Raw genomic sequence first — 14,176 nt, 5'->3', positions numbered from 1 at the left:
CTCATCAGATTATCACTCCCTGATAATAGAAGTCACAGGAAAGGCAGATTTCTGCTGACTATAAACCTGTTTTTGCTATTAACATTTAAATGGCCTGATTGAAGTTACTGAGCTTCCTGTCATTGGACGCATTCAAGTAATCCTGAAAGGTCAAATGTCATGATATAGGTATTTTTGCTGTGGAAAAAGGTTGGATCAGCTGTCCAGTGTTTTAGGGATTAAGTTCAGCTGTTAGTACCAGAGATTTAGAAAATGATATCTGCCTAGACCAGAACTGTGGAAACAGTAGCTTACACAGGATAAGAATTTTGTTTCTCTGTTTTAACAGGAATCTGAAAATAGGTAGTTTAGGCTTGGTATGGTTATTCCTTGATATTGTTAGAAGCGCAGGTTCCTATTAACCTTTTTTGCAGCTGTTTTAAGCATGTAGTTTTCACAGATGCCTGATCTACCTCCGGCACTGTATCCATGTTACAGGCAGACATGAGAAGGGTAATAGGAAAATAGGCACATGCCACAGGATTCAATTAAAGAGCTTTCCCAGAGGCTCAAGCCAGTGACCTCAATAAACCAGAACTATGGGACAGCCTGGCAAAAAAACTTTTATGTGGCAGCAGTTTAAACCACAGTTTCAAAACCATTTGTATGAACAGACTGTAATTTGTTGACACAACCATTGCAAAGGAACCTCTATTCATCTTTAGCCTTTTTTTTTTTTACATTTAGTATTTTTCAAACATTTCTTAATGATAAATTTGAAAGTTGACCATGTAATTTACCTCTTTCTTTTTTATGAAGATTGAAGAATTAGAGGAGAAACTTAATGATGCTCTTCACCAGAAGCAGCTACTGACATTGAGATTAGACAATCAATTGACTTTTCAACAGAAGGATGCCAGGTAAGAAAGTTTTTAAAAAGCAGCAATACCTATTTAGCCGTTAAAAGTAATTTCATTACCTCTTCGTGCATGTGATTGCAAGCTAAAATAAAGGAAGAAATTTTAAGTCAGTAATGGTAAGAATTTTTACATCCAGGCCAACCAAAAAAAAGTAGGTTATTTGATACAATACACAAAATACAAAAAGTCAAAATTCAACGTTCATTCAACAAACTGTGCTGATGTAAGTAAGCCGTAAATGACAATGGAAGTTCTGTAAACTCCGCACCACTTAATATGCTTTCTGGATTAACCTTTCTTCATTTTCTCTGTAAAACACACTAATACTTGTGGCCCATTTAACTCTGCAAGTTTAAATTATCTTCTGTTTTGCCTGCATACTTTCTCCCAGCTCAGTTGTGTACTTACTTACCAAGAGTCCATTGTGTTTACCATCAAATATGTCTATGATGGTTGTACTTACTACAGTTATATAATTTAATTAAGAATGATGTAACCAGTGAAAGATATGCTGTTTCTGTATAAACTATAAGGAATTCTTTGGGACAATTAATAAAAGTGAGTAATTTTAAAAAATAATCATCAAAGTAAATAAAAGCAAGACAGATTTAAAAGTTGGGAACAAAAATCAAATCCATAAAAAGCATCCTCTCAGATTTCTTACCAAGTGTCTTTTAAGGTAAAGAAATTGAACTTGGCAGGGGCGCCTGGGTGGCTCAGTCGGTTGAACGTCCGACTTCGGCTCAGGTCATGATCTCGCAGTCTGTGAGTTCGAGCCCCGCGTCGGGCTCTGTGCTGACGGCTCAGAGCCTGGAGCCTGCTTCGGATTCTGTGTCTCCCTCTCTCTCTGCCCCTCCCCACTCATGCTGTCTCTCTCTCTCTCTCTGTCTGTCAAAAATAAATAAACATTAAAAAAAAAATTTAAAGAAATTGAACTTGGCAATCATGAACAATGATTTTCACAAAAACAAAGCATACCTTTATATTTAAAAAAATTTGAAGCCTACGTAGAAAATTTGGCGAGTAAATGCTGTTTTCTGTGTTTTAACTAGAAGTGAATGTGTAGGGGCGCCTGGCTGGCTCAGTCATAAGAGTGTGTGACTCTTGATCTCAGGTTCATGAGTTTGAGCCTCACATTGGGTGTAGAGATTATTTAAATAAAATTTTAAAAAAAGAAGTAACTTTATAAAGTACTTTTCTTTCTTTAAGATTTCATTATTGGGGTGCCTGAGTAGCTCAGTTGGTTAAACATCTGACTTCAGCTCAGGTCATGATCTCAAAGTTTTTGAATTTGAGCCCCGTGTCAGGCTCTGGGCTGACACCTCAGAGCCTGGAGCTTGCTTTAGATTCTGTGTCTCCCTCTCTTTCTGCCCCTCCCCTGCTTGCTCTCTCTCTCTCTCTCTCTCTCTGTCAAAAATAAATAAACATTAAAAAAAATTAAAAGATTTCATTAACTGATACTTTTAAAAATTATCTGACCAGTTACTAGGCAGTATCACGTTAGATCAGTGGTTCTGAAATTTTAGTATGCATCAGAACTGTGTAGAGAGCTTGTTAGGAAGGACTGTTAGTCCCCACCCTCTGATGTTCTAATTTGAGTGAGCCCTGAGAACCTGTATTTCTATCATGTTCTTGAGTGATACTGATGCTGTAGGTCTAGGGACAATACGTTGGGAACCACTGCATTCAATGGTTCCCTTCTATTGAAGGTTCCATTCAATGGTTCCATTCAATGGTTCACTTCTACTCAAATTCTTGAGGCATTTTTCAGATTAAATGATGCTGAGAGGGCAATTGAGAGGCTGCTGCAATAATCCTCTTGATAGCTGATGTTGGTAAAAAGTTGTTGGATTTTTAATGTATTTTGAAGGTAGAGCTGATAGGATGTCCTAATGAATTACATGTGGCTAAGAGAAAAATAAGGAGTCAAGGATTGTGCCAATATTTTGGTTTGAATAAATGAAGGGTGGAATTGCTGTCAACTAAGATGGGGAAACCACAGTGGAACAGGTTTGTGAGCAAAGAGCAGGAGTTCAATTTAGGATGTGTTCGGTTAGCGTTGTCTTATTAGAAGTCCATGTGTAGGTAAATAGAAGAGTTTGGTCTAGAGCTATGTATCTGGAAGTCATTAGGATATGGATGGTAACATTTAAGTCATAAGACTAGATGAATTCCTCAAGGTAGTGAATATAGACAGAGAAGAGAGCCAAATACTCCAAACATGAAGACAAACCAGAAAAGAAGAAGGAGCAAATACCAGAGAAAAATGACAAAAGTAAAGTGACTTGGAAGCCAGGCGAAGAGAGTGTGTATAAAGGAAGGAGAGAGCAGTGTGTCAAATAATCATTAGGTCATAGATGAAAAGAACTGGGAATTGATCATTAGCAATCTGGATGTCATTAGTGACCTTGAGATTTCCGTAGGAAGGATGAAAACCTAATTGGCATGGGTTTAAAAAGAAGGGCATCAGAGACAGTGAGTATAGACAACTTGTGAGCAGTTTTGCTCCATGGAAGTCCAAACAAAGGAGGCAGTGAAATGGGGTCTCAATTCATTTTTTGGGGGGATAGGAGTAATAATAACAGCATGTGTGTATATTGATGGGTGTGATACAGTAGGGAGGGGAAAGAATCAATTGTCCCTTCCTACTCAAAACCTTTGGAATAGGCAACTAACGATAGCAATGTCTTCTACATGTGTTCTTTGAGAATGATTATGTACAGATTACTGTTTTCATTAGTTCATGGGTTGAATGAATACTTTATGGTGGTTCAGCGTTGCCATCTTTAAGAGGTATACCTTAGAATACCTAGAGAAAAAGAAATGAAAATTATTTTATTGAGTAGGGTCCAAAACAGATGTATAAAACTAAAACTTTAAGCAGAGTAGATGTATAATTTTATAATTTGATTTTGAAAATTATTTTTTAAGAATATCAATTTTCTATTTAACAATTTATGTGGCCACACATTTAGTAATGAGTATAGAATTGTCTTTTCATGTTTAATTAGTGAAGTAAATAAGCATTTAGCTGCAGCTAAAAATACTACAGAGCTTCTCATTTCCTAATTTTATGTTACTATAAAAAGGTATCTTTGAGAAAATTAAATCTCAAAGATTTTTTTAAGCTTGCCATAAACTCTTTCCTAATTTAGAAAATATCAAGAACTAATGAAACAAGAAATGGAAACGATTTTATTGAGACAGAAACAACTAGAAGAGACAAATACTCAGCTAAGGGAGAAGGCGGGAGATATTCGTCGAAATCTGCGTGACTTTGAGTTGACAGAGGAGCAATATATGAAACTAAAAGGTTTTCCTGAAGATCAGCTTTCTATTCCTGAATACGTATCTGTAAGTGTGTTGTATCACTTTTTTAAAAAAACACTGCATGTATTTAAAAAAAATTTTTTTTAATGTTTATTTATTTTTGAGAGAGAGACAGAGCGTGAGCAGTGGAGGCACAGAGAGAGAGGGAGACACTGAACTGGAAGCAGGCTCCAGGCTCCAACTGTCAGCTCTGTGCTCTGTGCTTGTGGGTCTCAAACTCACGAACTATGAGATCATGACCTGAGCCGAAGTGGGAGACTTAACCGACTGAGCCACCCGGGCGCCCCCCAATAATACTGCATATATTTTCAAATTAAAACATGCCATTTATGTAATAGCCATAACCTTTGAAGTACCAATTAATAATTTTATTATTTTATGGCCCCGCTCTGAAAATGGTGAATGATGTTCAGATCACCAAATTTTAAAGGGTCTTGACCATTGACCTCCAAGGTCAAGAATAAATAGGGCTATGAAGTTAATAGCTGAATAGTCCATGGAAATGAGTCATTTTATCATAAACTGGTAGTTTATAATGTTCTCAAAATGCAAAATTATAGAGATAACAGATTAGTGGTTGCCAGGGGGTAGGGATAGTTCAGGATCTCTTGCAGTGTTGGTTAAACAAATCTATACATAGGATTCATCTATGGCAGTAGTCTCAAATTTTTTAATGTCAGTATCCCTTTACACTCTCAAAATTACTGAAGACCCCAAGGAGCTTTTGTTTATATGGGTTATATCTATTAGTGTTTACCATAGTGGAAATTAACCTGAGACATTTTCAAAACACAGGAATACATAAGCGCATATTCCATTAGCCTTAAAGGCGATGATCTCATCACACATTAGATAGCCACTGGCAAACATCACTGAACAAGCATAAGAGAACAAGAGTAAAACGGGCAAAAAAAAAATCTTAGTATAACCAGAAAAATAGTTTTCATCTTTCATTCATCTTTCATCAATTCCCTGAAAGGGTCTCAAAGTGGCAGAGTGGTTACCAGGGGCTCCTAAACCATACATCGAAAACTTCTGGTTTGTGATCTATACATGTTATTTCACCCTTAGAGGCTTGAACTTTTTCATATGTAAAAGGGTTTGTAATATTAATAGTGCTTTTCTGCTGAGGTAATTGTGAAGATTCACTGTGAATATGTATGTAAAATGCTTAGCACTGTGCTTAGAATGTAGTATCATTTTTGCCAGAGTGGTGATTGCTACTCTTGGTTCTCATTTGCATAAGGTTTCCAGATTAATGATTTCTTCTAAAAAGAAGTGTTACTTTTCTGTCCATATTTTAATTTATATAGCTTAAAGAAATTTTTTTTCTGTCCAAAGTGTACTAAGACAGATGTCTCAAGTGCTGTCATTGAGGCTTTTTCCATATTAAGTATCAACTATCCCACTAATAGCAGTTATACATAATTTTGTTCCCTGGTTTGTTAATGTTCTTTGTTATCTTTTGTTTTCACAGACGGTATTATCTTAACTAGTTAGTTATACACAGATTCATTGTGTTGAGGACTAACCTTAGGACTTGCCTCTTGCCAGATGTGGGACTCTTGGAATACAGCAATATAGTAAGGAATTTCAGACTGCATGCCTATATAATAAATAGGCATAATTACCCTTTCCAAATGTGCTCATGGCTTCTTAACTTCATAGGAATTTGTCAGATGGAACACTTTACTAGATTAGGTCAGACAAATTCCCCTGAGAATTATGAGTGAGAAGAGCGATCTGAACTGAATGGAAGTAGTGATATGAAAGATACCCCCTGATTCATCCTGATTATCGCTTACACTGCAGTGGTAGCAGTAGAGCTTCCCCAAGAGCCTAGGATGTAGGCTTACCATATGTTTAGGCAATAAAGATAGAGCAATGTACAAACTTGGCAAAAATTCCTGCCTATAGGAGTGGAGCATTATAGACGATAAATTAAAAGTAATACATAGAATGTTTGTCGTAAATGCTATGGAGAAAAGAGCAGGGGTGAGAATAGAAACTGCCACCAGGTGGGGATACTATTTTAAATCAGGTTAGGAGGATTAGGGAGGGTTTACTGATAGGGTGACATTTGATCAGAGACCTGAAAGGAGTGAAAGCATGAGCTATGCATTTGTATGTGGGAAAAAATTCCTCTATCAGAGGAAATAAGGGCAAAACTCGGACACATAATGTGTTCAGGAAGTAATAAGCAGATAATGTGGAATGAGCAGTGGTGGGAAATGGAGAATAAGTAGTAAATGGAGTATAGATAGAGGAGAAGAGAGACTGTGCCAGGGATGGAGAATTACAGATAATCTAGACTTTGAGGAAACTGAATCTGACATCAAGACTTAATGTTAGTGGTCAAAGTCAGTTAACAATGGTCTTGTTTCTGTTTTGTACAAACAAATGTTTATTGTACAGATATATATTCTGAAACTTTTTAACACTTTTCCTTTTGTTACTTTCATATTTTTATTACTGATAATTGAGGGTACTATAAATTAGCTAATTTCAGTGGTAACTTGGATTCTAAAATGGCTTATTAACTTGTTTTTTTGTTTTTAAAGATTCGGTTCTATGAACTAGTAAATCCATTAAGAAAGGAAATCTCTGAACTGCAAGTGAAAAAGAATGACCTATTAGAAGAATTGAGTGAAAATAAAGGCCAATTGAAACAACTGACAGAGGTTTGTATGATTTTGATCACTTGTGGGAGAAGCTGCAAGTTTTTTTAATAGAGAGTTCCTCAAGATTTGTGATCAGGAATATAAAAGTCAATGATCGGAAAATGGGACTGGGTGATGCCGACTACTGCGATTCTTCAAGTAGTGGGAAGGTTAAAGTGGAGATGGTCGTCTGAAAGATTGGCAACGTCAGTCTGTGCTGTTGACTTGTAGTCTGTGGTTGAGTATTTTGTTGTAACTCTTTCATTCTTAGTCTTCGTTACACTATAGCCTTGTTTGTGATCTGAAAGGGAGCTGCTATCCATTTATCATTTTGCCTCTTCATTAAATACATTAGTTCTCCTGATGCTTGTTCATTAGAACCTTAGATGATATCTTGACACTGCCATTTTTCTGTGTAACTTGGAATAAGCCGTTTAATGTTTACTGCTCTGTCAGTAAAGAGAGAAGATAACCCTGTTTGTCCATTCATGTCCATTGAACTGCTCATATTTCTGTTTCAAAGTAAAAATGTCATTTTTCGCAAAGTCGCATATGAATATTTTTATGTCCTTTTTCAAGGGCAGCTTTTACCGAAGATGTATTGTCTAGAAATAAATAATTAAAATTTAATTTATATTTCATTGCTCTAATTTGCTGTTCTGTGAGTGCTGGACAAAATCTACTTCCATCATTAATGTAGAGCCAATATTACAGGCAAATGAAGGCTCATATTCTTCCTCTCCTCATAGGAGTGATTAAGTCAGCAGGAGTGGTGGCAGAGAAGCATATGTGCCAATATGAACCCTACCACAAGGTTCTATTTTGGGTTTGTTCTTTTTCTTCTGATAACCTGCTACATTGTGCAGGTAAAGTATTTTGCACACTTTAGAAAGATAGCTTTTAATGTTTAAAACATTTTCATCTATAGTCAGAATAATAAAGGGCAAAGTTAGAAGGCCTCACTTTGGCTACTAGCTAATTTTGCAGGCTTGGCCAAATCATTTAATCTCTTTTTCTGTAAAATGGATGGCGGTGGTGGAAACACAGGACTTACTGGGGACAAGGCAGTTAGATGGGTTTTCAGACTTAGTTCTGTAGCACCTCATGGTACCTCAGCTTCCCTCAGAGACTTCTTATTTTTTTAGGAGGAGGACTGGAAAAGTTTCCTAACCTTGTTTATATCAAGCTACCTCTTCTTTAATGACTTTAACATTGGTGGATTCTAAGAATGGTTTCTTTTGAACTAAAGATTCCTTGGGCCAAAAAGAAAAAAACTTGCAACTCTAGAATTATTATTAGTATGTGATATATTTTTACTGTGTGGTAAAGCAGATATCCCAACTCTCGAGGGTCAATAATGGCATTGTATCCCAGATTGTTTGTTTGTTTGTTTGTTTGTTTGTTTGTTTCAACCTTGCGAATAGCACTTTTAGTGTTTTATTGATAGAAAACACTAGATAATTAACACTGGTCTGACTCATAGGTTCCTGAGTGTTTTTAATGCACTAATAATTCTTGAAGGAAGAAGCAGTTTTGTTTGTGAACCTGTATTGGACGTCTTCAGAGATATAGTACAAACAGGAGAGAGAGAAAGAAGGGTTTATTTTAAGGAATTGGCTCACATGATTGTGGAGACTTGATGAGTCCAAAATCTGTTGGGGTAGCTGGCAGACTGGAGATTCAGGGGAGAGTTGCAGTTCAAGTCCAAAGATAGTCTGCTGACAGAATTCCTTCTTGCTGAAGGGAGGTCAGATTTTATTAAGTCCTTTGGCTGATTAGATGTGGCTCACCACGGGATACCTGGGTGGCTCAGTGAATTAAGCATCTGATTTGGCTCAGGTCATGATCTCACAGTCTGTGAGTTCGAGCCCCACGTCAGGGTCTGTGCTGACAGCTCAGAGGCTGAAACCTGCATCAGATTCTGTGTCTCCCTCTCTCTCTGCCCCTCCCCCATTTGTGCTCTGTCTCACTCTGTCTCTCAAAAATAAAACAATAACATAAAAAAAGATGTGGCTTACCACATTATTGAGGGTAATTGGCTGTACTGAAAGTCTGTTGATTTAAATGTTACTCTCATCTAAAAAATACCTTTACAGAAAGATCTAAAATAATGTTTGACTAAATATTTGAGTATTGTGGGCTAACCACTTGACACATGAAATTAACCATCACAGAACCCTTCCATGTGTAAGTTTGTTTCTTAAAGGTTTATCATTTCTCAGCTGAAAATATCCTGTCTTAAACCTTTTCCTAAATTTAATCATATAAACAGAGAATTGAATCACAATCAGGAAAAAAGAAGCAGTGTCTTGTCTGCTTAATAAAAGGTCTTAAAAACCCAGAGAATGTGATTTAGACAGAACGGAATTTACTTTTATATTAAAGCCTCATAAAGTTTGATTCTTCTCCTCTGTTAAGGGCTAATACAGGTCAACTTGCCCAACAGTGAAGAAAAGTAAACAATATTTTTAAATCAAAAGACTTTTATAAGGATATAGTGAACAATAAATATAATATTTAACGTTAAAAGAAATTTTGCTTAACTATATATTTGGGGGATTTTTTTTTTAAATGGTTTGTTAAATTATTTACTGCCCTGGTATTTGGAAAGTTCACAGATACTGGTTTACATTCCATCTTTGCAACTTGACAATGGCATGATGATCTTGGACAAAAAACTTAGTCTTCTTTACTCTCCCCGCCCCTAATCTTACAACTTTTCCATCTACTAAATAGGATGAGACTATATAACACTTTCCTCATATGGCCATTATTAATAAGAGTGAAATTCACTCAGTAAATGTATATCGTACATCTCTTATGTGGCAGGCATTGTTGTAGGTGCTTGGGATACCTCAGTGAGCAAAGCAGTGCTCTCAGGCCTCATGGAGTTTATATTTTAGAAGGAGTACAGGGAAACAAATAGTAAGCATTATAAATAAGCACATCATGGAGATAGAAGGTGATAACTGCAAAGGACAAAAGAAAAATGGTTCATAGCAGGGAAAAAACTATATTCAGAATTCTGTGGGTTCAGGTAATAGGCCTCATTGAGGAGGTTAGACAATTACAAAGACTTGGAGGTGGGGGAGACAACAGAGTCCTCAAGGAAGAGCTTCCAGGTGGAGGGAACAGCCAATGCAAAGGCAAGAGGGTGCCTTGGTGTTTGTGGAACAGTGAGGAAGCCAATATGACTGGAATGGTTGAAGGGAGAGAATAGTTAGATAAGATCAGAGAGGTAATGGGTTTGTTGAGGTAATTGTAACAACTTTGATTTTAACCATAAGTGAAAAGAAGCATTGGCGGATTTGGGGGAAGATGTGTCATGATCTGACATATTGTGAAAGGATTATTCTGACTGGTACATAGTAGACCCTCAAAGAATTTTAAAGAGCTTTGTTAATGACCCAAAAAATGGATTTTTGCTGAGAACAGACTATGGAGCTCTAAGGATGGAAACAGAGAGACTTGTTATGAAGCTGTTGTAGTTATGTAGGTGAGAGGGGGCAGTGCTTCAGATCAGGGATCAGGGTAGTAGCAGTAGAAGTGCTGTGAACTGGTTGGGCCCTATATGTATTCTAAAAGTAGAGCCATTAGGATTTCCTGATGAATTGAATGGAGGACATGAAAGAAAGATAGGAGTCCAATTCAACTCCAATGTTTGGGGACTGCAATCATGATGGATTTGCATTCAGCTGAGATGCTAGCTTGTGGGTGAGGCAGATTTAGGGTTAAAAGAGAGTTCAGGTTTTAGCTCTTTTGAGTTTGAGAGATCTGTTAGATGTACAATTGAAAATACTTGGATATGCAAGTCTGAACTTGGGAAGCTATGTATTTGGAAGTTGTTAACATAAAGAATAATACTTAAAGCCAGGATGGGATCACCACAGGAGGGTGTATACAGAGGGGGGCTAAGTCCTGAGTTCTAGGACGGTTCAATATTGAATTGTAGAATAGAGAAGGAGGATTTATCCGTGAGGAAAGGAAACCAAGAGAATTTCATGTCCCGGAAGCCAAGGGAGAGAAGTTTGTCAAGGAAGAGAGTCAGCTATTTCAAATGCTGTCCATAGGTCTAGTATGATGAAGTCTGGGAATTCACGTTATATTTAACAAGGCCATTGATAACCTTGTGAAGAGTAGTTCTAGTGGAGTGATGAGGTCAAAACTTTGATTACAGTGTGTTTTAGAGGAAAGGAATCGGAGACAAGTCTAGGCAACTCTTTCTGTAGAGCTTTGATTGCATAAGGGAACATCGGGATAGAGATGAAGATGACAGGAGAAGTAGGGTCAAGGGAGGCTTTGTTTTTAAGGTGAGAGAACATAACTAATATACACAAAATTACATTGTTAAACCATAGAAGTTTTTTCGTTGTCAATAACAGACATTCATCTAATTGCTAACCAGCGGTGTAGGCAGTGCTCTTGGGCATCAGGGTATACTGTGTCTAAGGCTCACCACGTCAGTGTGATCCATGTGATAAAAAGAATCATCTGTGTTTGGGGCATAGCCAGTAATTATATATTTGGGGGAAAGTGTTAGAACTCAGTGGTGTTTGTTGATTGAATTACTCTTGAGTTTTAAAGCATTTTATCTTCATATTCCACGTAATGGCTTTTAAAATAATTTTATTAGAGTAAATCACTTAGCTCTTGATGGCTTGAGTTTTAATTTTACGTGAACTTTTTACCAAAAGATGGGACTCAGTTTAAAAAACTGAAGAATGTGAATATAACCAGATATAAGGAAGGTAGAGAAGATTATGATCATTAAAGGAAGGTTTGTAAACAGGAAGTTTATCAAAAATCATTGAATTAGGATTCAGTTAGGTTGAAGAGGTAACAGAGATTGCCGGGTTACTGGAGTTCAGTTGTCATCAGTGAGAGTCATTGTCTCGAGGACTTTTAAGTGTTCCCAAGCACCTAGTTTATTTAAAGCACTAAATGAAATTGTTTTTAAGTGCAGATTTCTGTTTTTGGTTCTGTTACTTGAAATGTTCTCGTTTCGGTGCTTTTTACCCAGTGGGTTTCATAATTCTTTTCTCTTCATTATGTGTGCTGTATGTAATTTATTGTTGGTGGTTCGAGGCAGGTAATTAGAGACTCAAAAATGCCCATCATATACAAATGGAGTAGCAATTTTTTTTTTACTTTTCTAGTGGTATCATTAATTTAGGTCTCAATACATAAAAGTAAATTTTCTTCTTAACTATTGTGAGAGAAAATTTGGATTCCTTCCTAAGGGGAATAAATATTTTGTTTCATAGAGGACAAGTTGAAAATGCATCCAGTGAAAGATAGTATCCATTTCTAAGCTCTCCTAAATTTGACAAATGTAAGGAAGTATTACTTCATTCAATAAGCGGTAAGATACAGTGCCACAGTAAGCCTTGGGACAAGGTCATGGTGTTAATGGCTGCAATCACTATGAAGTTACTGATATTCAGTAAGTCATGAGTCTAAATTTTTATAGTATTTGACCTTTTCATATAGTAATTCAGCAAACATTTTATCTTTATATACATTTAGGGTTGGATACCTTAAGGGAAGTAACATGGGTCTTACACACAATGCTATGTAATTTTAAAGAGGAATAAAATCTCTGAAAAAAAAAAAAAAATGAGTAGATGGTATTCACCCAAGAATTTTAAAGGACTTCAAGGATGTACTCGAAATGGCAGCAAATGTATAATCTTGTTATTCAAATAGAGCAGTTAGAGTAGATTTAATTGCTTGAGAGATGGTAAATTGTCTACCCATCCTTAGAAACTAAGGACCTTGATAACTACAAACTGATAAACGACACTTCTGTTCCTCCTGAGCTTGCAGAATGCATGAAGACTAGGATACTGAATAATTATTTAAGAGTAAACTTATAGGAGAAGGTCAACAAAAAATTGTTGAATGAATATAAAGGAACAAACCAAATATAGTATTTTACTTGGGTGATACCTGTACATGATGGAATATATACTTCCAAAAAGCCATTCACAGACTTCTAAATTTTAGTTTTAAAAATTTTGACAGACTTCTGAAGAATTGTTATCATGAGTACTTGGGGAATTGCTTTCTCTTCAGTGTTTGAAAGATGAGAGCCAGAGAGTAGAAATAAAAGAAACTTTATGAAAAATCAAAATAGAAGTACTGTCCAGAGATAACTGTTAAGTCCAATCTTATTAAATATTTAACATTTTAAAGCATTATACTAGAAAGGAAGCCCGGAGGAGAATCTCAAATTTGGAGACAGTGAAGTTTTTCTTAGTAGAATAAAAAAACTAGTAAGGCAAATTGGAGGAAGATCTCAGGAGATAAGAGGACTGATTATAACTTGTGTGGTTTCTTTTTTATAACCTCTCAGTTTATAATCCCCAAATTAGCATGTTCAAAATTGGTCACCAGCTCTAGAGAGTATAATATATTTCCATTTTATTAAAATATTTTCAAGAACAGATAACTTCAAAGAATGTTACAGGGAATGCCAGTGTATCTATCACCTAATTTCTGCCATTAACATTTTATTATACCTGTCCTACTCACATATATATCCATCCATCCACCAGTCATATTGAGTCTTATGAGAAGTTGTCAAGCCTTTTTTTCCATGTATCAATATTTTATTCCTTTTAACTGCTGAGTAATATTCCATTATATGGATGTGTTCATTAGCCAGTTGATGGGCATTTGAGTTATTTCCACCTTGGAGCCATTATAAATAAAGCTGCTTCAAACATTTGAATATGGGCTTTTGTGTGGGCATGTTTTTGTTTTTCAGGGGTAAATGTTAAAAGTGGAATTTTTCACTTCTGGATTTCCATTTGGTTGTTTATTCATTGTGAGCGTATTTTTCTTTATGCCGTTGAGAATAGTTAAATCACTGCTCTAAAGCCTTGTTGCTAATTCCAAAATCTGGGTCACCTCAGAGTTGATCTCTGTTCATTGTCTTTTAAAAATGGGTTACGTTTTTCTGTTTCTTCAGAAGGCAAGTAATTGTAAATTGTTTATTTAAAACATAGGGTAAACTTCGATCATAACATGTGACTGTTGTGGAGACTACATTTTATGTTCCTCTAGACAGTGCCTTTGTTTTTGCTGTAGCAGAAATTAACCTGGTTGTACTCAAGCTGCATACTGTGTCTCTTGGGCAGCATCTCAAATTTCAGTTCAACTTTTTTGGGCGTTAGTATGGCTTCGAGGGTCTCTCCTACACATACGTTGTTCAGAGGTCAACCAGAGATTTGGCTGAGATTGTCCATAGAACTCAAGGTTTCCTTTCTCTGGTTGTCTGGAATC

General features: G+C 36.3%; 1 protein-coding gene across 6 annotated transcripts in view; it reads left to right on the top strand.

Annotated features, from left to right (window-relative positions):
* Positions 1-14,176, top strand: part of PIBF1 (progesterone immunomodulatory binding factor 1) — a 207,329-nt gene that overhangs the window by 4,636 nt on the left and 188,517 nt on the right. For all 6 annotated transcript variants that reach the window (XR_009248370.1, XM_058683081.1, XM_058683088.1 and 3 more), the window contains exons 3-5: positions 799-899; positions 4,055-4,253; positions 6,791-6,910. Coding sequence is in view for 5 of the 6 variants with exons in the window: in XM_058683081.1 (XP_058539064.1) it covers positions 799-899; positions 4,055-4,253; positions 6,791-6,910 (420 nt within the window). In the remaining variant the exon portion in view is untranslated. The remainder of the gene's footprint in view (positions 1-798; positions 900-4,054; positions 4,254-6,790; positions 6,911-14,176) is intronic.

The sequence above is a fragment of the Neofelis nebulosa genome, chromosome 1 (genome assembly GCF_028018385.1).
Source record: "Neofelis nebulosa isolate mNeoNeb1 chromosome 1, mNeoNeb1.pri, whole genome shotgun sequence".
NCBI classification, from domain to species: domain Eukaryota; kingdom Metazoa; phylum Chordata; class Mammalia; order Carnivora; family Felidae; genus Neofelis; species Neofelis nebulosa.
This window is presented reverse-complemented; position numbering and strand designations above follow the sequence as displayed.